The following is a 23687-nucleotide window of genomic DNA, read 5'->3' as shown; positions in this document are numbered from 1 at the left end:
GCTCAACTCCACTCTCCCACCCCACAACATAGGCTCAAACACCAACAATGAAGCAGGAAGAAGCTCGGCACAGCCTCGAATGAACCGTAAGTCACTCACAAATATCTCAGCTGCCCCTCCTGTGCCCTAGTTACTCTGATGACAAAATGCCTGTAAAGTCCAAGCACCTCTCCTGGCCCTTAGCAAGTGCCATGCCTTCTGGTCTCTGCCTTGGGTGGCCACAGGGAGTCTTTGTGAATCAAGATGGGCCAAGTCCTGTGTCTGAATCCTAGCCCTGCCACTTACAAGCTGTATGGCCTTGCGGCAGCCTCCCTGACCTCTGGTTCAGGGGTTGTCCTGAAGACTCAAGAGACAATGTGCCTATACTTTTCCCAGCTCTGGCAAAGAGAAGGATAGTGGTGCTGCTGAGGGTTTGCCTGGCCAGACAGAGTGCAGAGTTGAGGGGCTCTGCTCCCTGCGGTACCCTTGGGGCCACAATGAGCATTAACGGGCTGACCAGCTGTGTCCCACCCACTCTGGCCCAAGAGCTGGCAAGGACTTGGGAGTGCTCCTGAGATGGCCTGACCGCTGGTAGTTCTCCCCGGGATAGCTGGTGTCCCATGAAGACCTTGCCTTCTCTCCCCGAGACAGGCCCTCCAGAACCATCAATCTCTGCATTCCTACTCCCAGGCAATGGCGGGAGTGATCTGGTAAGAAAGGGCCCAGCAAGACTCCATGGAGGAGGGAGGAGGTGTGCACGCACTCATTCCTTCCTTCCACAAGAGTTCACTGAGTTCCCTTCTGCCAGACTCTGTGCTGGGCACTGGGCATCCAGAGGTGAAGCCCCTGCCTTCACCCATGAAGGCTGGGGTAGCTGGACTCATAGTCCCATGGGATCCTAAAGAGGCTCTGACCTCTGAGTCCCTACAGCAGATTAAGGGCACAGAAACACCAAGTCTCCCCATCTACAGCCTTTCACCCACAGAGCCCACCCAGCCTTCACCTTGACCTCCTGCACCTCTCCCCTCTGGTTCCTTGTTGGGACACAGGCTATGGCTGATCACCTTCTCCCTGCTTTCCCCACTTGGCCACTCGAGCCACAAGGCTCCTGTGAGCCTTGCTTCACAATGGCCTTTCTTGGGAGCTCTTTATGGCTTCAGGAGGTGGGTAGATTTCACAAAAAGGACTGCTTGGAGCTCCTTGAGGAAGAAGCCAGCCTCCCATTTGCTCTTCAGGGACAGCTGGGGTTAGGGTCTGCACTCGGTGTGCATGTGTGTGCGCGTGTGCGTGCGTGTGTGCACAGAGAGATGGCCTTCCAGACAGACGATCCACTGGGCCAACAGCCAGGAGGTGTGAATACAGACAGTGATCACAAGCCCCGTTCTTCACACTGCACTAACACTCACTCATTTAAGGCTCACGACACCGTGTGGATTAAATACTCTGTCATCCCTATTGTACAGACAAGAACACTGAGGCACAGAGAGGCTCAGGCCCGGCGCTGGGAAAGGCGGTGAGGCGCTGCACCCACACCGTCTGTCTGCAGAGCCCCCTCTCCGCCGGGCACTGCTCTGCCTGTGAAATGTGAAAAGTGCAGCATATGTTGGGGGAACAATGAATAATTCAGCTTGGCGGAAGCACAGGGTATGCACCATGGAGACAAGCCTGGAAAGGAAGGCGGAGGTCTTATTGATGAGGCTCCATGATGCCAGACGAGGCAGCTTGCCCTTAAATCTGGGCCATGGGGAGCCATCGAAGGTATCTAAGCTGCAGAGTTACATGGGACACAAGGCACGGGAGAAGCTCCTGCCTCTAGCCAAAAAGGTGTCTCAGCAGGGCGCCAGCTCCATCTCTTCTGCTCCCATCTCCTACTCCCTCTGCAAGCTTCCTAACACCCGCTCTGCTGTCTTTCCCTTTGGGGAGGGCACACATCCCTGCCTCCCCTCTCCGCTGTGTATCACCTGGGCAGCCCCTCTCTGCTTGTGAGCACTTATTTTTAGAAGCATTTGACAATCGTCCAAGGGTCTAAGACGAACAGATGGCCTGTCTTAAAGGCTCGTATGTTCGCTAGTTTGCACTTCTGACAAACGGTAAGCGCACTCGAGAGCGTGCCGTAAACAGCGCTGAATGAATACTCAGAACACAATTTAGCTAATGCGCGTCATTAAAATTAGGAGTGAGTGATGACCCAGGCTCCCTCTAAATGCCGCCCAGTGACACAGCCCAGGGCCCAGGCAGTGACATGGACACACCCCACCTCTGCCAGGGGCCCCACTCAGCAGGCCAGAATTACCTCGCCTACACTGAGGGTGATGTATGAGATTTGCCCGTGTGGAAGGGACACCAACATCTGGCATCACAGTGAGGATGGGGACGCTGGCCTGCAAGATGGAGGGTGAGCAGCTCTTCCGGTGTGAGGATGGGGAGTTTTCCAGTCTGCCTCCCAGACAGTTAGACAGCCTGTTGTCTGCCACTCAGAGCAGCAGGAAGTGAGCGTCACCCAGCTCAGCCAGGGAAGCCAGCTCCCTTGTGGCAGCCTAGAAGCATCCAGGGAGACCCTAACTTCCAGGGAACAAGGACGTGGGATGCAGGTGCAGGAGCAGATTAAGGACCCAAGAGTCACCTGTAGGACACAGGAGGAGCAGCTACCCCAAATCGGCCTCTGACCAGACTCCAAGGGGGCTGACCTCCTGCACAGGGACCCCAGGCAGAGAGGGGAGTGCCACTTTCTCTCACCTGCCTTCCATGATGCAAAAGGCTAAAGCAGGTGAGCAGGAGGAAAAACAGCTCCACGAGAGGAAAGCATCTTCCCTCATACAAAAACATGGGAAAAATGAAGAGTCTGATAAACTCCTAAGGGTGCAGCTTCCATCCACTTTGGAAATAAACCCACTGGAGATTCTCAGGAGGGAAGCAAAGCCTCTATTTGGAGCCCAGCCCATAAACAGGTTCCCACTCTGAAGTCACCCAACAAAACAAGAAAACTAATTTCACCTGGTGTGGGGACAGCAAACTCAGGGGAGCCACAACTCAACATCCAAGTGGGCCCTTTGGTCTCCGTAGACGCAGAGAATGAGGGGAGGGCAGGACTTCTGCGGTGGCAAGAGGGAAAGTGAGTCATGGCCGCCGTGACAAGCAGAGGGAGACGAGACCCTTCTGGACCTGCCAGCAGACTTGCCATTCTGAGGCCAAACACAGCACCTGACCCTGAGCCCTGAGTTAATCTGGCAGCCACAGCTCTCGCTGTTCCTCTAGAGGTGGAGGGCTCCAGGGTGGCTAGACCCCTCAGGGCAGGGGACCTAGCAGGATCAGGACTGGGACTCAGGGTTCCAGCAAAGGACGCCAGGTGATGACCAGTGTGTGGATCCCCACCGGGCCCCTCCCAAGAAGAGCTTCTGTATCAACCCGATGGACCACACAGATCAAACTATACTGGCCAGGTACTGCTTGGACCTGGGCCAACAGTCACCTCAAATACGGGTTAATGCACGGTCACCCATCCTCAAACAGTGTGAGTTGGACCCCTGAGGGATACAATTCCAGCCAGGTCAGGAGCAAGTCTACCTATTGTAAAGCCTATTGCAAGGCAGAATGCCAGGAAAAATAGTGTTGGGATTAGAAGAAAGTGGTGACACATGCCTATAATTCCAGCACTGAAGCTGAAGCAGGAGGATCACAAGCTCAACTCTTACCTGTTCATCTTTATGAGAGGCATTTCAAAAAAAGGGGGTGGGGTGCTAAGTGAAAGGTCCATGGGTTCAATCCCCAGTACCAGGGGGGGAAAAGGTATAGAGAAGATGGGCCCCAAGATCAAGCCAGGGAATCCTGTTCCTACTATGAGGAGATCTGCCACTCTGATGCTGAGTCCCACATGATATGTGTGGACCACTTTGGAAAGACCCAAGCAGCCTGTTAGTGGGGGTGCCAAACTCTCAGGAAATGTTTGTGTTGGGAAAGAGGATGAATTCTGGGAGATTTGTTTGTAGCAGACAGGATTCCTCCAACCACCTGGAGCCATGTGTCTGGACCAGGCTTGGAGGCCACGCTGCTACTGGGATCGTGGGTGCAGGCCAGGCCTAAAGAAGGCAGTCAGACTCTGTAGAGGCTGTATCAGTCTTAAGAACTCTGTGCAAAGGGGCAGTGCCCATAAGCCCCATGCCATGACTGCCATGTGGACCTGTGGTCTGGCACTGACCCAGCGTCTAGTCTTGGCAGAAAATGCCGCATGCTTGTAACCCCAGGACTTTGGGAGGCTGAGGCAGGATTGCAAGTTCAAGGCCAGCCTATATGTAACTTAGCAGTGTAGCAAGACTCTGCCTCAAGACCTAAAAAATAAAGGGTGCGTGTGTGTGAGTGTGTGTGTGTGTGTGTGTGTGTGTGTGTGTTGGGAATGTAGCTCAGTGTGCAGGACTTGGGTTCAATCCTCAGGACACCTTGGTGTTTGAAGCACTATACAATCAATCAAAACAAGCCTGCACGTTGAAGCTGGCTTGAGGCCTCTGGTGTCTCTGAGGGCTTCAGGGTGCCCCAAATATCTTCCTCATGCTTGCTAGGCTGGGATCCTAGGCGGAGTGGAGGAGGGGAACAGTGCCCTTAAGTGGCAGATGATCTCAGGGTTATTTAGGATCTTCATTCTAAAGGAAGGGGACAAGGGACAGTTAAGCTCTGAAGACGAGGATAAAGGGCAGGAAGTGAAGGCCAGACCACTGGCTAGCCCGTGTGTTCCCAGGGTGCACCTGGGGCCCGCAAGGGAGACTAGCACCTCCTGCCCTCCTGCAGTCACACAAAGGCCAGATGGTTGTCTCAGGGGCTGTCCCTTCTCTACATGGAGAGGTCAGCACCATTTGCCATGCTACTCCACACCTACTGTAATTATCCCCACTCCCTCTTCTGGCTTTCAGAGTGCTTGAACACTGGGATTGCCCTCCCATCCTTCTCCTGTGGGGGCAGAAAGGAGCCAGGTTCTGTGGGATCAGCTTATTGGAGTGCTCAGAAGAGCAACGAGGCAGGACTCCTCCATGGCCACACATGACCACACACACACACGTGTGCACATGATAGCCTAGTCACATACACGCACACACTCACTGATAACCCACAACTACACCCCACACACTCTTAGGGGTATCCCTCAAGCATACATCACACACAGTGATACACCACAGTGCCCCCCCAAACTCTTGGATTCCCCACAATCACACCTTATAACCACACAGGGATACAACATAATCACACACCTGCACATCCTCATGGACATCCCACAATCAATCACACACACACGCCCCTCACATATTCACGAGACCCCATGGTCACATCCACACAGATACTCATGGATGTGCCACACTCACACTCACGCCCCCCCATATTCACTGACACTCAATCACACACACACTCATACACACCCATGAGCACTCCTCAATCACATACCCAGCCTCACGTACCCACACAGCCCTTACAGTGAGTGCCGGGAGGGATCAAGGTGTTCGTGGGCCCCGGATGTCAGGGTATCATGGCTACTGCTGCTCCTGCGTTTGGCCTCCCCACCCTGTGCAGCTCACTGCCCCAGGCCACACGCTGGGTACAAGGGATAGGGGCCCCTCTGAAGCCCCCTTCCTGGCAAAGGGAAGCTGAGCACACAGGGTTCTCCTAAGGAACCCAGCCACTGTTGCTACAGGACCCAAGGCCACCTGCCTAAGGCCCAGGGGTCTCAAGCACATCCAGAGTAAATCCAGATCCCTGAGCAGATGGTCCTCCCAGGTCAGGTGTCCACCAGCCCAGCCTCGGCACACTGTTCCAGGCCCCTACTCCTACCCCCATCTGGATTCCTGCTGCCCAGCACTCCACCACCTAGGCTTTCTCAGGACTCTTTCTCCTCTGGCATCTCCAGGTTGGCAGCCTTCCCACCATTTCTGAGTGGCAGCCTGCAAGCCAGAGAGCAAAGTAAACCCTTTCCTCTCTAGCTCAGGAAGCTACAGCTGCTGCCCTGGTGCATGGTAGACTTTTTCTTAATATCGGAAGGGATCCTTGAGGACATTAGGCTAAGTGAAATAAGCCAGTCACGGAAGGACAGCTACTCTCTGACTCCTCTTCTCTGAAGTACTTAGAATAGTCAGACTAAGAGAGTCAGGGAATGGGGTGGTGGCCGGCAGGCCTGAGAAGAGGGGTTGGGGGTGAGCCGAAAAGGGTAAAGCTGCAGCTTGGTAAGGTGAGGAAGTCCTGGAGGCAGACAGTGTCACAGATGCAGACTGTGAGCGTCCGCTACTGAACTGTACCCTTAAAAACAGCTAAAATAAGTGGGCAGGATCCTGCAGGGCAGGCAGGACAGGTGGGAGAGAGAGGAGGCTGCATTCTGTCCACAGCCAAGGCTCAGGGCCGTTCCTGGGCAGCCACCCTCCCGTCTCCGGCTCCAGGGTGGAAGAGGCACAGGTGTGAGTGGACGGAAGCCTCAGCATTGGGGGATGCGATGCCACCTGCCAGGGACTCACTTGCACTCCACAAGGGGCTTCCACTGTGATGCTAGAGCTGCCCAGGGCATCAGGGCTGTGGCTCCCAGTGTCAGGCCACGGAAGACCAGACCCAAGAGGGACCTGAGGGCTTTCATGCCAAGCAAAAAGGCCTTGATGGTACTGCGAGGAAGGGGCTGAGCTTTCCCTGGCACTGCAGTAAGGAGGCAGGAAGACAGCGGAGGCACACCTGCACATGGTGAGAATTTTGCTACAAAGGAAAAAACTAAAGTGGGAGGGAATGTTTCTTCTTGATTTTCTTCTGGCCTTTGGAAAGCCTTTACAACTTTTGGTATTGATTCATCAAAAGGCAATGAGCAAACCCAGCTCCACATCGAGTCATCACGTTTCACAAACCAGAAACCAGGACAAGTAGCCAACTGTTGGGATGGACTATTTGAAAATCAGGGCTGTATTGGAAAATCTAGGCCACATGGTCACTAATTATACAGAACACGTATGTTCAGGTCCCCGAACTAACCCAGTGCTTTTAAGGTTTTGTAAATGAGCTATGAAAACTGACCAGATCCATTGCTACTTCCCCCTAACTTTTTGTTAAAAAGGAACTTCTGTGCATCTTCAAATTGTCTAGAAAACTACGCCATACTAATGAAGAGCTTTCCTAGAAGACACTGCGGGTTGTTGCCTTCAGAAAACATGGCCCAGCATCCCCAAAATGGCTCCCTGAGCCCCCCTTGCTCACAGACCCCCAGGCTGCAGGGCCAGAAGTCCTGAAGATGGACCTAATTTGCTGTGATGAATTGTGTGCATGCGCCAGTGATCAAGGCTGCAGCTGAGACCGATTACAGTTAATGATCGCGATGGTCCTGGTGAAACATGCAGACGTGTACACCCTGACCAGTCTGGAGGGGGTGTCCAGCATGACACGGAGTAAAGGGCGAAGGGCAGGGTTCCACGGGCTGCCTAACACAGCTGCTCAGCCTGAAACGCCTCCACTGTCGGCTTCAAAATACTCAGGTCCCAGCCAACCTTTGGACGCGTCATTGTCCACAGTCCTTGCCCCATCATGACCACGTGAGTCTCCCCTCCCACCCCTGGCAGAAGTCTCTGGTTTCCATGAGGCAAACAAACCCAAGAGTCATCTGTGTCCCCTTCTGTCCCATGCTATTCAACTAACCGGAGGGTGGGGGGTGAGTAAGCATGTGTGCAGTTTTAAAGTGGAAATTGCCAGGGGTCACTATTAGGTATGGAACTAAGGGCATGGGAGGAAGCTGTGTAGCTTTTCCGTGTACCTCACACTCAATACTGATGGAGCACAGATGGATGGATGGATGGTAGGTGGATGATGGGTAGGTGGGTAGATAATAAGTGTGTGGATGGATAGATGCATGAATGTGTGAGTGGATGAAGAGACGATGGGGTAAATGGTGAACAAACGTGTGGATGAGTGAATGATGGAAGAAAGAGGGAAACACAGATGCGTAAGTGGATAGGAGGGTTATTGGGCGGGAGTCCAATCTGCTTTCGCACTTACTATCTCTGTGCCACTAGACAAGGCACTCTACTCCTCTGAAGTACCCATTTACTCAACTGAAAGGTGGGACTAACATTGTTGACCTTATAGCCTCGCTGTGAGATTCAAAGTGGTTGATCCATATGAAAGCTTTTATAGCATGTAGAAGATTTTGCAGACCTTAAATCCTGTCATAAGTAAAACTAACCACAGGCTTTGCCATCACTGTAGACCCCAAAACTATGAACGATTCCACACTTGTGACGTGGCAGCTTCAGGAGCAAAAATGAGGGAGTTGAAGGTGGTGCCACAGGCCAGGGATGCAGCTGTCTGCACCGTGTCTCCAGGTCTAATTTGGCGGGGGATCCAGTCACTGAGTAGGGAAGCTGCGCCCTCCCCACCCACACCATTTCTCTCTCCTGCTCAAAAACTGGAACTGCAGTGCATAGAATACCATCCCCACCCCTCCCCCACAAGTGCCACTTCCTTCCCACGGGCCTCCTACTTTAACACCTACAACCCAAGACTCAGTTTTCAGGTCTGTAAAATGGTGAGAGCAAAGGGCACTTCTATTGACCTCAGGCCATGGAGGCCACCAATGAGATAATATTTGCAAACTGAGGTATCTTCACGCAAACTGACAGACTGAGGTGGGCTAGGTCAAAACAAGGCTCACATTCCCATGTCTAGAGGGGGCAGCTCATTGTTGACCTGCAGAACCATGGTCCAGAGGCCTATAGGTCTGATTTTTTTTTTTTTTCAAATAAAAAAATCCAGCCATTTAGTGTGGTGATAAAGGAGATATATCTAGCCAGGGATTTAGCTCAGTGGTTTAAGGGCCTGAGTTCGATCCCCGGTACCAAAAAAAAAAAAAGGAGATATATCTAGCCAGGGATTTAGCTCAGGGGTTTAAGGGCCTGAGTTCGATCCCCGGTACCAAAAAAAAAAAAGGAGATATATCTAGCCAGGGATTTAGCTCAGGGGTTTAAGGGCCTGAGTTCGATCCCCGGTACCAAAAAAAAAAAAGGAGATATATCTAGCCAGGGATTTAGCTCAGGGGTTTAAGGGCCTGAGTTCGATCCCCGGTACCAAAAAAAAAAAAGGAGATATATCTAGCCAGGGATTTAGCTCAGGGGTTTAAGGGCCTGAGTTCGATCCCCGGTACCAAAAAAAAAAAAGGAGATATATCTAGCCAGGGATTTAGCTCAGGGGTTTAAGGGCCTGAGTTCGATCCCCGGTACCAAAAAAAAAAAAGGAGATATATCTAGCCAGGGATTTAGCTCAGGGGTTTAAGGGCCTGAGTTCGATCCCCGGTACCAAAAAAAAAAAAGGAGATATATCTAGCCAGGGATTTAGCTCAGTGGTTTAAGGGCCTGAGTTCGATCCCCGGTACCAAAAAAAAAAAAAAGGAGATATATCTGGGGCTGGTGACCTGGGTCCGGCATTGAGCAGCTCTGTGCCCTCAGTGAATTTATTAACTCACTCTGGGCCTCAGTTTTCTTATCTTAATAATAGAGACATCATGAGCATTGACTATTTAATGTATACAAGTCCCAATACAGTATTTGGCATTTAATAAACACTAGATGAATATTAGCATTATAATTTTGGGAAACCTTCCTGTTTTGAAATATAGACAACCATCTAAAGGCTCCACAACCTCCAGACCAATATATTTCCACCCTCTTTGCTCTTAAAAATGTCTGCCATGACCATAACAGTGACTTTTCTCTGAGTGTCCCCTCTGACCTATGTGAAGAGAGACTGGGTGGGATCATTCTGGATAAGGCAGGTTTCCTTACCCCCAGCCAATTCCAGCATCTTGTTTCCTCCTTAGCCTCCATCATATTTCCCCCTGGTGCCACATTTTAGCTCTTCAAAGACCCCAGAGCATAAGATGCTCCAGTAGTTGATGTATCACAATGAAACAAAATGTGAGCAATTAAACTGTAACACGCGGATGAGTTATACCAACTTAAGAGATGTCATACTGAGACTAATGATGGATCTTCAAAAGTGTCCATGAGCCATGGTAACTACCATACAATGGGCTCCTGCCGTGTGCCAGAAACAGGACTACCTGCCTGCTTTTCATCTATGGTCTTACTTCTCCAATTGTCCCCATTTTGCTGTTGAAGACGGTGAGGCTCTTTCTGAGCTTTTCTGGCAAAGAAGCCCTGCTAAGTCCTCCAGCTTGGATTTAGCCCAAATGACCCAGTCTGGTGACTACTGCTGCCTTCCCCTCTCCCTGTCCCCTGCTGCACACTTCCTCTGCTGTCTCCTGGTGCCACTTAAAGGAGACGCCAGACTGGAACTGTCACCAACCCTTACTCGTGGGACAGCCGCACAGCAAAGCTCTTTGTAGCCCCGGATGAGCTGGTCCCTGTTTGATTTTGTCTAAACTTCAGGAGCAGAGTGAGTGGAGCCATATTCATTATTGACACAGCAAAATTAATTTTCTGCCATCTCCTCCCTCTCCGCTCCCTCCCAGCCTCCACCTCCACACCTCCCCTGTGAGCGTTGACGGGCGGCTGCTGACTGGTGCTCCTGAAATGCCAACTTGCATTTCTCATCATTAATTTCTTTCTAAATGTCATTAGTAATTGTTCCTGCTCTACCAAAGAGTGCAATCCAGGCTTCCACGGAGACCACCCTCATTTCTTCTCCCAGCTGGTGGGGGGGCCTAGGTCCCCTCCCCCAACAGGCCAGAGCCAGCATCCTAGCAGGAGGCGGGCAGCCCCACCCACCACCCTGGGGAGACAGGCCGCTGTATCAGGAGGCGGTCTGAAACCTGATGGGACCCAGCAACACAAAACCCTGCCACGCAAGGTGCGGGAGCAGCGGCCGATGCTCAGATTCAGAGCTGGCTAGCCAGGTTCAAGTCCCACCGCTGCCATTGTAGAGCTGGCCTCAGTTTGCCAGCTGTAAATGGGGACAATAACAACGCTGGATAAAAATAACAGGATCTCCTTCAGGATAAATCGGGTAATCACTGCAAAAGGTCACCCACAGGGCCCGATTGTTGCTATTCTTCTCCACCTGCTCCTTGCCTCTCACCAGAGTTGCAGGCTTGTGTGACAGCTGTGTGACATAACAGCAAACAGGTGCCTCTGAGTCTGCCCCTCCCGTCCAGTGGCACAGTGACACTGACAGCAACTCTGCCAGCTCCGCCTCCAACGCTGTCCCCTCCATCAAGCCCAGGGAGGGCCCGGAGCTTGCTGCTTCCTGCCACACGCCCACCACCAACCGCAGAGAGAGGCCCATGTGCAGGTGAGGATGGCGAGTCCCTGAGACGTGGCGGGGTGGGGGGACACAGGCCCAAGGTCCCACAACAGCGAGCATCAACCTCACAGTCTGCAGCCTCTGGCCCCACACCATGCATAGGGCGAAGCCTGGTGTGTCAGGGGCTCTTTGTCCGCGTCAGTGCGGGGCGGGGCTCTGTACAGTGTAAACCTCTGTGGGTGCTGAACCAACAAGGCGCCCACTGTTTGTAGTGTTGTCATCGTTACTAAGAAACTGAAGGCATTTGGTCCCGACTGGGACTGAGCCAGCAAGGGGCTGGGCTCTCAGCACACACAATGGCCACAGGCTCGAGGCTCCTGGCAGCGCTCCCATGCCCATCTGTCACGATGGCATGGTGCCCCTCTAAAGTTGGTTGGCCCCCTGCCCTAGGGCATGAATGACAGGCTCCGATGGGCAGACGGGCAGCCCGAGGCTGATTCCAAGTGCCATCTCTGCTCGGAGCTGGCCCCACCTGGGCTTTGACACACTTCAGCACTCAGACGGGCTGACCCCAGGGGCTGAGCGGGGCATCTGAGCAGAGCTGGCCACAGGCTCCTGCCTTAAGGCCACCCTTCCAGATGCCCACTTCCCCTCCTCATCTGCATATCCGAGCTGCCCGAGCAGTGACAGCCCTGTGCCCCAAGGGGCTGTTTGTGGTGTTCGTGCCACCCTCCTGCACTGGCCTCCCCTACCCATTGCCTTCAGCACTCAGAGAGAGACCACCCTTGGCTCTTAGGGGCTTTGAGAGTAACCTTCATGCCACTGCTACAGTCAGGTCAGACTGCCTGGGCTCACATCTCTGACCCGAGGGGTGCCTCAGTTTACCCATCTATGACAAGTAGATCTTACACACACAGGAGGTCCCAGGGCAACCTTCCAGGATCTCAGGGAGCACTCAGAAACAACGGGTTCATTTCAACAGCCTTGGGCAGCCTCAGGACAGGGCACATTCTCCTAGCAAATGCAGCCCTGAAAGCAGCACGCTGAGCCCTGTGGGCCATACAGGGCCCCAAGCAGTGGCAGCAGGAATATGATGATGATGATGATGATGTCACACTTTATGGTATTCAGGGAGGGCCTTGTCCCGTGGGACGGTAGGCAGAACAAGGCTCACAGACACCGTCTGCAGCTGGCACGACAGAGGCCCGAGCTTCCCCTTGGATGCCTGGAGGACCCCACAGTAGGTGGGAGGCCTAGTATAGGCTTGTGTGTGCAACCGTGGTTACTTAATACAGGTTGGATATCCCTTATCCAAAATGCTTGGGACCAGAAATATTTAAAGTTTGGGATTTGGGGGAGGGTAGAATAGTTACATACACATAAATGAGATATCTTGGGCATAGGACCCCAGTGTACCCATATTAAATCCATTTGTATTTCTTAAACACCCTGTATACATAACTTCATGATAATTTAAAATAATATTTTTCAAAATTCTGCGCCATGAAAAAAATATTTCATGGCGCAGAATTTTCCACTCCTGTTGTCATGTAGATGCACAAAGCAGATTTTGGAACTTTTCAAATGTCAGGTTTTCAGATTGCAGATGCTCAACCTGCGTGTAACAGGACTGACAGGATACTATACTGCATGTTTGCATTTCACAAACACATAATAAACATTTAGTCCTTGGTAGTGTTCGCTTCCCCTCCCTACAGCAGCTGAGAGACCTAGTCCAGGCCTCTGCGTGTCTCCATCCCCCGCATGCCTCTGGCACATGGTGGGTACTTGACAAACACTTGCTGGCTAGACTGAGCACACACATGCACAGCTGACTGAAGGAGTCAAGGACAAGTGAGCTGCAAGCCCTTGGGTACCCAGACTGCGGTCATGATGCCCGTGACAATGACAACACTGACTGATGCAAGCCAGGTCCCGACTCGAAGCCACACCCGGTGCTGAGGCTTTATCTGCACTGCTGCCAGCAGACACCAAAATTCCACCGAAAGGGAACGCCATTCCCCCATCACCTGGAACCCAGCAACTTGCTCATAGTCACAGAACTGCTTGGTAGCGGGGCTGGGGGCTGGGGTGAGGCTGTGGGACCTACATACAGCATGGGCACATGCCATGCTGCCGTGTAGCACAACCTGGCCTGTCCTGGGCTATGGTGTCCTGCGCTAGTGGGGAAGGCAGGAAATGCAAAGCATTCATACTTGGGATCTGCCACAGTTACCTCTGGGAACCCCTATCTTCTAAGACTGCTCTACTCAGGTGAGCAACAACCCAAGGCCACAGAGTCTGCACCATTTAATAAAGGAAGCGATTGAACTCAGCGAGGTACAATGCCTACAACAGAAAGCAACGGGAGAAGGGTGACCTGGGGAGGAAAGTGGTCAGTCCAGCCCTCAGCTTCCTGGGCTCACGGCAGACTCTATGAACAACACGTTCTAACTCTCCTGGGGCCTACTCCCAGGCCAAGCCCTTGGGCCCTGCTCTTCACACTGGGGTGGGGTAGCAAGGACTGGGCCATCTTTGAAGCAGGAAGGAGGACGATGTGCTACTCACAGAAAGTACAGCCAAAGAGCTGAATACTAAGTATGCACCTAGAGCACTTTTACTTTTTAATTATTACTAGTTATAATTATCTAGCTGGATCTGACAGCAGCAGTGCAAAGAGGCAAGGAAACTGGCTTCTCGGTTACCCATAAGGTTCAGCAAGGTTTAAAATGGGTTCCCAGAGCCTGAACATTGCACCTTTTTCTCCTTTCTGTGTTTATGTTCTCCTTCCTATTTTCCAAGAGCTAAAAAATATGGTAGAACATATGGAGATGGATGGATGGATGGATGGATGGATGGAAGGCAGAGGGACTCTTCCATCTCCAAAAACTCACATTTGAATGAGAAATCAGATGTAGAGTTATTTATCACCGACGTTGGCAAAGGTGTCAGAGATTAAATCAAGGACTAGAAAAGCCTAGGGAGGGCTAATCAGGAAGGGCTGCTCAGAGAAGGAACCTCCTGAGATGGCCAAAGCAGGAGAAAGGAAAGGCATCCAAGGAGAAGAACCAGTGCGAAGCAGCAAGGCAAGATCAGCCCAGAAAGCAGCAGAAAGGCAGCTGCTCTCCATCTCCCTTGGCCCCCTACAGCCCCACTGCCTTCATTTCTGTTCCCTACCCCAGGGGCCCTGCACTGGTCTTCCCTTCCTGGAAGACCCCCAGCTCTTGCCTACACTGGCTCTTTCTCCCCTTCAGAGGGTAGGCGAAATGCTAGCCTTTCCAGATCACCCGATCACATATTTTATCCTTAATATTTCTTCACTCCTGCTCCAACACACACACACACACACACACACACACACACACACACAGAGCACACACTCCATCGCAACAGTGTTTAACTGTCTTCAGAATTTCACAATCTGAACTTACCTAGTGCATGTGCTTACTGACTTATCATCAGTGCCTCCCCTAAGATGTCAGCTCTGTGAGAAGAGACACTTGCCTGCTTTTCAGTTCAGTCCCAAGGCCCCCACTATGTTGTTAGGAGTAGATACCAAGTTAAGTGTGTATCCAAGGAATAATGAAAGCAAGAGGAAAGTCAGGGTCAGGCCAAATGATCTCAGGCCAAGCAGGAAGGGTCCTGGTGGAGCTCAGACCACGCCCCTGACCACAGAGCCCTCCTCCCTGGCTGGGTACCAGGATCCAGCCTGGCAGGGTCCGGCTCACCCCATCAGAAGGGCTCCAGGTTGCTTGTTAGAATACCTAGTTCTGCTTTTAATCAATTGTAATCATTTAGCTGGAAGCGCCATGATTAGGCACACACAAGCAAACAGCGTGAGCTAATCCTTTAAACATGCCCACTAGATGCTGGGCTGGCCACTTTGCTGCCGCGGGCCACTTACAGAATTGCAGTCCCAGGCCCCTGGAAAAGGTTGGAAGTGAGCAGCACTGGGAAGTGGGAGGTCTTGAGATGTCTTCATGACTGGAACTAAGCCCTCCTCCACCCAAACTCAGCCTGTGCTGAAACCGCCCCTGTGCTCCTCCACAGGCAGGAAGGGCTGCAGAATCCCTGGGCCTCAAGCTCCAGCTGTGCCCAGGCTGGACTCCTGGCAGAACGAGCCCACAGTTCTCCCACCTGGCTCACCCAGGAGCACAGTTTTGCATCCCCTGTTACTGCCACTCATGCTACCTGCTTGGCCCAACTACTAAAATAGTTTCTGGGTCCCCTGACAACGAAGGCTTTTTATAGTTCGGCACTGCAGGCCTCATTTAAATCTATTAGCTCATATAAATGGCAATTTATTTAAACTTTGGAGGGTTTCTGTTTGCCGTGGTGGCCGAGACAATATGGCTTCACATGTTGCCTTTCCACTTGCTCATGACCTCAAGCAAATGGGACCTTTCAGAGCCTCGGGTTTCCACTTCTATACAGGGATGAGAGTGGCCACTTTAGGGTTGTGCAGAGATCACCCAGGGAGAGTACTGAGATCAGGGCCGGGCCCACAATGGAGATGAAGAGAGGAGCTGTCCCTTTTGGGGGGACAAATCTGCCCTAAAACTCTAGCCCAACATAACTAGTTAGAGCGTCCTTCTGTGTGCCCCCTTGGGTGGTAAAGAACAGGATGTAGCAAGCTCTCCAGATGCAGAGAAGGAGGTGCCCTCCATGCAGTGTCTGCAGGCATCAGTGGGCATCCAGGAACAGCTGGTGGACAGACAGAGGCTACAGTCTGCCCCCTCAAGGTTGCCTTATCCCTGGCAAGAGGCTGACAGGGCCCCAGGCCTTCATCTGCAAAGCCTGAAGCTAGAAAAGCAAGGCCAACAGCCCTGATATTTGCAGGGACTTCTCATTTCCAATATCTATGCCATGTCCCCTGAGCCTGGACACAGCTGAGGATACAGGGGCCAGAAAACAAGACCTAGGCCAAAACCGTGGAGGAGAGGACACAGGGGGGTCAGCCGTCTGGCCTCACCCATGACCACTCCACCTTGCCCTGCTGCTCTACAATCCCAGCTCTCCGGGACTCTGATGCCCACAGCCTTGAGGCTTGGCTGGGTGCCACAGAGGGCAGGGAGCATTGTTTCACTTTGTTCCAGCTTGGGCCAGAAATGATGAAACTAGCAAACTCCACGTGGAGGGAACCCTAAAAACCCACAGATCCTCAAGTTGCCAAAAAGTTTACACTAATTATCATTAGTTTCCATCTACTATGTGCCAGCCATGTGCCAACTGCTTGTGCAATACAGCTATGAGGTAGGGACCATCAACATGGCGTTTACAGGCAAGGAAACTGGGCCCACCAAGGAAACATGGCAGAGCAAGGCTTCCAATACACTGCCGCTCCCTTAAAGACTGTGCTCCCAGCTTCACTCTCTGCACGCTCCAGACAAGAGCAGTGTGTGCTCACGCCTGCCCACAGAGACCTTGCCATCTTCCGCTTGTAGACAGTGCTCCCACGTAGCAGCAGACATTTGCAGTGATTACCCAGCCTGCGTGGCCCCGCCCATGCAGTGCCTTCCACTTCTGGCTTGTACGTGTGGCTCCAGGAGTTATGACTGGGGCAGGAAATGGGAGGTCAACCGTGTAGCACCATTGGCCATGCTCAGCTTCAGATTCAAATCTAAAATGTCCCTCAGAAGCCTCATGTGTTCAGAGGTGGGGTTCCTGGAAGGGGGGTGGATCATGGAGCAGCCTTTATCCATCAGTAGTCTTGGCCCATAATTGGCTGGCTCTACAGCAGGGATGGTGCGGTGAAAGGGCCTGGCAGTCAAAGGCTGTTCAACCCACGGCAGCCAGGAAGCAAAGAGAGAAGAGGATCCGGAGATAAGAATAGGCCCTTCTAGGGCACAGCCCTTCCAACAAGAGTCTACCTCCTATATTCAGCTGCTGAACTCATCACTGGTGATCTGGTCACCTTCCACACACATGAGACTTCTCTGAAATTTCAGGGATGTTTTAGATCTTAACCATAACAGGAGCTGAACGTGCTGTTAGAAGGCAGGGCCTGCTCAGAAGAGGTGGGTCAGGAGGTTAGGACCCGGAACAGTGCCTTCTTGTCCTTCCCTCCTCCCTTCTCTCTCTTTCTGCTTTCTGGATGCCAGGAGGTGAGCGGCTTTCCTCTGCCATTCTCTTCACCAAGCCATTTCTGCTTTGCCATAGACAGAGCCCCCAAAAACCAGGAGCCAACATAAACCTCTCCCCCTTTAGGTTGCAGGTGTCACGCACTTTGTCCCATGCATGGAAAGGTGATTAATATTCCTCTCCAGGACTCTAGAACCTGTCACCTGAGAGCTGGCTGCTCGCTCTGACCACTATTTCTGTACTTCCTTGATGATCTTTTTGGCCAACACTGTATGTATCTCCTCTGCTGAAATACCTCAGATGTGTGTGGGTCTCTACAGAGTGGACAGGAGCCATGGTGAAACTGGCCACCTTCCTCCGTGTGCTGGACACCCAGAAAGTGAGGCTGCAGAATAAGAGAGAAGGGGCAGAAGACAATCTCATGACAAAGCGTCACTGCCTTGTTTAAGTGACACCTGCATCCTGGGAACAGAGCTACCAAAAGCCCAGTGTCACTTTTTCCTCTTGCCATCCCAAAGCTACTGATACGCCCCTGCAGTTTAATTCTGATTATGCTTGAGCTAACTTCAGAGAGTAATGCCTGAGCTATGATTATGAAAGACCAAAATCCAGATCCTGAGTTTCTGCCCACGCTTAAAAGTTGGGCCAAGTGAACCGTGCAGAGAAGCCTCCCACCGAATAGAGCTTACCATGCCCACAAACAACTGTCCCTGCCTTTCTACTACCACCCCTCCAAGTCTTCTGAGTTGATCCAAGACAGACTGCTAGGAGCTGGCTGAGAACAGGGTAGACGCCCACAGCCTAGCACCTTGTCTACTCTGCCCTATCTCTTCTCCCACCTACAGCCCCTGACTACCACTGATTGGTTTTCTGCTGATATATGTGGGCTTTTTTGCTAGAATGCCATGTCAATAAAACATTCAGCATGGCACCTTGTGAACCTGACACTTAAGTTCCACCCATGCTGTTATATGTATCCACGATCGTTTTATTGCCAGGTAGCAACACACTGTACCAATGTGCCATGTCAGCAGCTGCCTGCACACCAGGTAAGAGGCTGGGGGCTTCCAGTGAGGGCTGTGATAAGCACAGCACACAGAGGTCTGAGCTAAGCTTCCCTTTCTCTCTGCAAACACCTAGGAGTGAGCAAGCTGGTCAGGGCCAGTGTACATTTAACTTTGCATGAAACTCGCACTGTCCTGTGTGTGGCTGGACCATTCTACGCACCACCACCGTGTCGGAGTTCCCTTCCTCCGCACCCTCACCAGCTCTCGGGATCACGGGCTCCTTGTTTCTGCGCGTGTTTTGGTCATCCCAGTGATGTGCATGGTGTCACAGTCAATCTGCATTGGCTCTTCCCATAACAAATGACGTGTGCTCCTCCTGTGAGATGCCTGTCGAAAGGTTCTGCTCATTTCAGTGGCCTTCCCACCCCTTCCTTGTTGCAGTTTCAAGTGTTCTTCATACAAGTCCTCCCCTGGATATGTGATCTGCAAGTATCTTCTCCCGGTCTGTGACTTCTGTTTTAACAGTCTTTCCAAGCTGCGGGATATAAATCAGATCTCACCTATCCCCTTGTTTGGCTTCCTGTCACCATGGGGATAAATGCCAAGGTACTTCACTGGAAGAACTGGGACTCTGCCTGCTTCTCCCCACCAATACTCTCCCCTAACTACCTGCTGATGTCCTAGCAATACACCTTGTTCACACTGTCCACAGGGCCTTTGCACATATGGCTCTCCTCCACCAACAGTGTGCTCACCACCTGAGCTCAACTCTCACACCTGAGTGCCTCACCCCTTCCTGCCAGGCTCTGGCCCATTACCTGGCTTTATTCTGTGTCACTGATCATTAGTGGAAGATGTCAACCCTTGGATAAGGCAGGCCCATGGGTGCATCTTTGTCTTTTTTGCCACTGACCTCTCAGTTCTACAACCAGTCCTGGGCACAGATGGGCCCTCTACATACATGCTTCACACAAATAAGTGGTAAAGTTCTGTTCCTCTCTGGCTGCTAATCACAGTTATAAATATGCCCTGGTTTGTCCAAAGTCCTTGACTTAATCTCAGTCTTTCAGTCTTTTAGACAGAGCATGTTATGCTCAGAATCAAACAGGACTTGCACCTCCTTCATCCTAGAAACTATGCTCCTATTAATACATCCTAAGAAATCATTTTATTTGAAAGCAGATACATCAGTCCTGCTATAGATTAAGTCTGCTGGGGTCCAATTGTACCCCTAGTCCCCCTAGCTTCACAATGCACTTTCTGGTCCTAAAGTGAGCTCAATCCTAAATTGCACATCTCACACTCTCTCAGGCCACAGTCCCTCACATCTCCCAATGCTAGCTTCCTTGAGTCTCCCTGCATGACCACAAGTGCCATCTGGCCACGAGAGCCAGGTACAGGCCCAGCAAGGACAGAACCACTGGCTGGGCCAAGTCCCCTGCTGCCTCTCTCAAAACCCCCACATCACTTCCCTTCCACCCAAGCACGCCGTTCCAGCCCCAGCTTCAGCATAATGGCAACCACAACTCAAGGCCCGAAAATCCTCCTTTCAAAACCCAGAAAATTGCTATTCAACTTACTTAGCGAAAGCTATTATTTGCATAGACTTGGCATTGATACAACACTTCCCCATTTAAATGGTCTGTAATTAAAATCATTAATTGCAGAAAATAGTGACTCGTTAAGGCTGTAATTTTGTGAGGTTCTCAGCATTCAAGGACCTGACTTACAGGTTAACGGAATGACCCAGGAAACCACCCACTCACATGACCCAATCCTGGTCAGGTTGGTCCAAAGCCCAAAGCAGGCGGAGCCGAAGCAAGGTGCAGTTTGTAGAGGGCCGCTTCCTATCCCTCCATGCTGGAGAGGTCGGGCTTCAGCATTGCGATGCCAGTGAAGCTCCCGAAAGGCAGGAAGGGGAAACTTCCCTGGGAAAATCTTACAGCCAATAAAGAAGAGATCAGTCATCCCTCTCTTGGTGTCCAAGACAACAGAGAAGGACCAGGCAGAGACTAAGCAAATCCAATGTGTAAGTAAATTGTGGTTTCTGAGCCAGTGGCTTTGGAGAAGCCTGTCCTGCTGTGCTTTAAGAAAACAGCACCTACCTGTCAGCCTTTGTGGTGGCCGGGCCCAGAAGGCAAGGCAGAGAGGGTAGGGCAGGCTGCACCCTGCACTCAGGAGAAGGAACCCACTGCTAGCACGCGGGCAGGAAGGCCTCCCCCTTGGCATGAGCAGCTTCTGTCCCCTCCCACAAGCTTAGCACAGAGGCCCAGGCTCAGGGCGTGCATCACTGGGGACCCAGGGGAGGGCCGTGCACAGGATCCCTACAGCTTTTGGAGGTGGAAGCCCTCTTCGGGCCTGGGTCTGGGTAAATGGGTCCCCGACTCTGTCCTACATTGTGACAGTGGAATAAAGGCCACGAACGCAGAATCTATGGGAAATAGAGGGGCTGCCTGAGGTGGAAAAGAACCTTTCAGCAAACCACTAGACACTTTACAAGGCCAGAAGCCAGGTCTGAGCCCTGACTTCTAGGCCCTGGTGTGGGGCCTGCCCACAGAGACAGAAGGGGACACCACTGTCACCACCCAAGTGATGGGTCCCCAGCCTCAAGATGTTTGCTTACTTGCCCCGTGGAAGCTGGGCGTGGCCACATGGCTTGCCCAGGCAGACACGGTGTGTGAGGAGGTGATGTGTGTCACTTCCAAGTGGACAGTCAGCTCACCGGTCACCAGCTCCCCATCCTTGCTGTGGTGACCTTGGACTATCTGTGGGCCTAGGCCACCAAGTGTGGAAAAGAGGCCCTACCCAACCTGGATAAGTCACCTGAGCAACCCAAGAGCCTCCGTCCTCAGCCAGAGGTCCAGGGGACACTGCCAATGCAGCTTGAGCTATCCCGAGCCTCCTGGCAGGCACAGCGGCCTGCAGTGTGGGCCCCTGACATCTGCCCCTGTGGGGTTTCAGTGGCCTCTCTTTGGGGGCCGCTGTGTTGTGTCGTGCATGTGTGGTGTTTCTCTGTGTGTACATAACACTACTCATTGTGCATGACATGGCAGGGGGCTGTGTTTGTGAAACGTTCTTTATGTGTGCAATGCCATGTGCAATTTTTTCTGCACATGTGTGATGTTTCTGCAGTGCCTGTGACCTCTGAAGTGTTGACAGGAATTTCCTGCAAAATCCAGTGGGAGAGAAAGCAGTTTCACCTGGACCCAGATCCCGGTCCTCAGAAAGCTAATGATAGGTGCAAACAGAAGGGGTGACACAGTGCTCTGCGCAGTGGCTGCTGGTGTTGAGGGAGGCTCCAGGGCCCTCTCAGCCACTGCAGATACTAGAGGAACATGGAAGGGAGCTGGCCAGGCCACGGGGCCCCTACCCTAAGGGCCATAGCAGCTCCTTCCTCCATTTGGGGTCCAAGCCAACATCCACTGCTTCCTGCCTGGCTTTCCCAGGCAGAGCTGAAGGCCCTAGAGCTCCAGCCCCAGCTCCTGGCCAAACTGGCCACAAAGGAAAGACTCCATCAAACAATATCAGTGGGAAACGGTGTTCTGTAGAGGGGAGGGACATGCCTGGGAGACACCAGGAATGCAAACCAGGCCACCACTATAGCTCCTCTTATTAGGAGGAAGCCTGAGCACCTGACCCCACCCTCTGGGCTTTGCCAGGGACTCCACTGGGAGGCCCAGAACCTCAGGCACTCACCTGCAGCTCGGTCTGGAAGAAGAACTTCTGCGGGCACTGTGAGCAGTCGTAGATCTTGTCCTCCTGCCCGTGCACAGCAAAGATGTGCTGCTGCAGCTTGTTGGCCTGGACAAAGACTACATAGGACACGGCCGTCAGAGGCCAGGATCAGACCTCAGCCCAGCTGCCCAGCAGCTGTCCCCACGCCACTCCTGAGGAGAGATCACCCAGGCCAAATGGCCCTACTGGGAGCATTATTAGCACCGACTAGAGGCCCTCAAGCTAGGTAAGTTGAGTGCCGCTATTTTGGAGCTATACAACCTTGGACAAGTCATTTAACCTCTCTGGTCTTCACATCCTCATTGGAAAAACAGAGCTCAGTAGAGTATGTACCTTACTAGGTGACTGGGAGGATGTAACAGGTTAATACTTGTGAAGTGCTTAAAAAATGACGCCAGCCGGGCATGGTGGCACACACTTGTAATCCTAGTACTCGGGAAGCTGAGGCAGGAGAATTGCTGCAAGCTCGAGGCCAGCCAGGGCTACACAGTGAGTTCAAGACCAGCCTGGACTACATAGCAAAACACTCTCAAAAAAACCAGAAAACAAAAATGACCTTGCACATAACTGGGTCAATCGTTGTGGCCTTTTCTTCCTCAACAACATTAGCCAGATACTTCTGAATGTGAGCTCTTTGGCCACCTCAAAGACTTGTAAGGCAAGGGCTATTGCTATCCCATTTGATAGGTAGGAAAACGGAGGCACCAGGAATGCCAAATAAATTGTCCAAGGGCCCATTGATAGCAGGTGGTAGAGCTAACACTAGAAATAAGCTTAGCCCAGTGTCTGGTATGAGAAGTTGTTCGAACAGTCTGAATTACTCTTCCTGTTCTGGAGGTTACAGTGAGTATCCTCCACCTGTGAAGGTGACAGATGGGCGGGGGCTTTTGAGAGCAGACAAGGAGGCACCTGGGTGTTCAGAGACTCCTGGGACCCTAGAGGTGTGTGAGTGTGTGGGTGACCTTCCCAGGGCACACCCCCTCCCAGGCCTGTCACAGAGCAAGTCACAGACCTGCCTCACAGTGGCAGGAGTCCCTGAGGGGGCCTGGCCCTGGGCGCACACAGGAGGCGGCCCTGCAGCAGCTGCGTGTCTGGGAGGTGAGCACTTCAGAGACGCCCTCCCGCCAGGCACCCTCCCCTGGGTGGGCTCCCGCAGCGGCAGACGGCAGATGTCGGGAGGCAGGGGAAGGCCAGGCTCCCCCACACACGCCGGCTGCCATCTGGGCAGCAGGAGGGGCCTGCAGAGCCCCTGAGACTCGCCTCAGGCTGGGACAGCCGCTCGCCTGGGCTGGCAGCCAGTCTGGGGGCTGGGGACTTGGCCAGCAGGGCTGCCCTTGACCTCTCCACCCTGGAGCCGGGATGGGACGTGGGCTGGGCCAGGGCCAGGGAGCAGAGGACCCACTCGGTCCCCAGTGCTGGATATAACTCGTGTCTTGGGGGACAAATGTGCATCCCAGGAAGGACAGATGACAACAGAGTGGCAAGCAGTGTGGACCAGGAAAGTGGCACCAGCCTGCCCAAGAGGACAGGCAAAAGGGTGTGGTCAGGAGGGGTGTGGGGAGCTCTGCGCGGAGGGAGGGGCAGGACGAAGGCCCCTGATTCTCAGGGCTTCCCCTGTGGAAGCTGCTGGGAGGAGAGCAAAGAGCAAAGCGGGCCCAGCAGTGAAGGTCTGGCCTGGGTCCTGTC

General features: G+C 52.6%; 1 protein-coding gene across 2 annotated transcripts in view; it reads right to left on the bottom strand.

Annotated features, from left to right (window-relative positions):
- Positions 1–23687, bottom strand: part of Znf423 (zinc finger protein 423) — a 295884-nt gene that overhangs the window by 4826 nt on the left and 267371 nt on the right. For both annotated transcript variants that reach the window (XM_010629036.3, XM_010629034.3), the window contains one exon: positions 21963–22078. In XM_010629036.3, coding sequence (XP_010627338.1) covers positions 21963–22078 — 116 coding nt within the window. The remainder of the gene's footprint in view (positions 1–21962; positions 22079–23687) is intronic.

The sequence above is a fragment of the Fukomys damarensis genome, unplaced genomic scaffold, assembly GCF_012274545.1.
Source record: "Fukomys damarensis isolate Sample0158 unplaced genomic scaffold, DMR_v1.0_HiC HiC_scaffold_32, whole genome shotgun sequence".
In the NCBI taxonomy this organism is placed as follows: Eukaryota; Metazoa; Chordata; class Mammalia; order Rodentia; family Bathyergidae; genus Fukomys; species Fukomys damarensis.
Note: the sequence above shows the minus strand (reverse complement) of the source record. Positions and strands in the feature narration are given on the sequence as shown.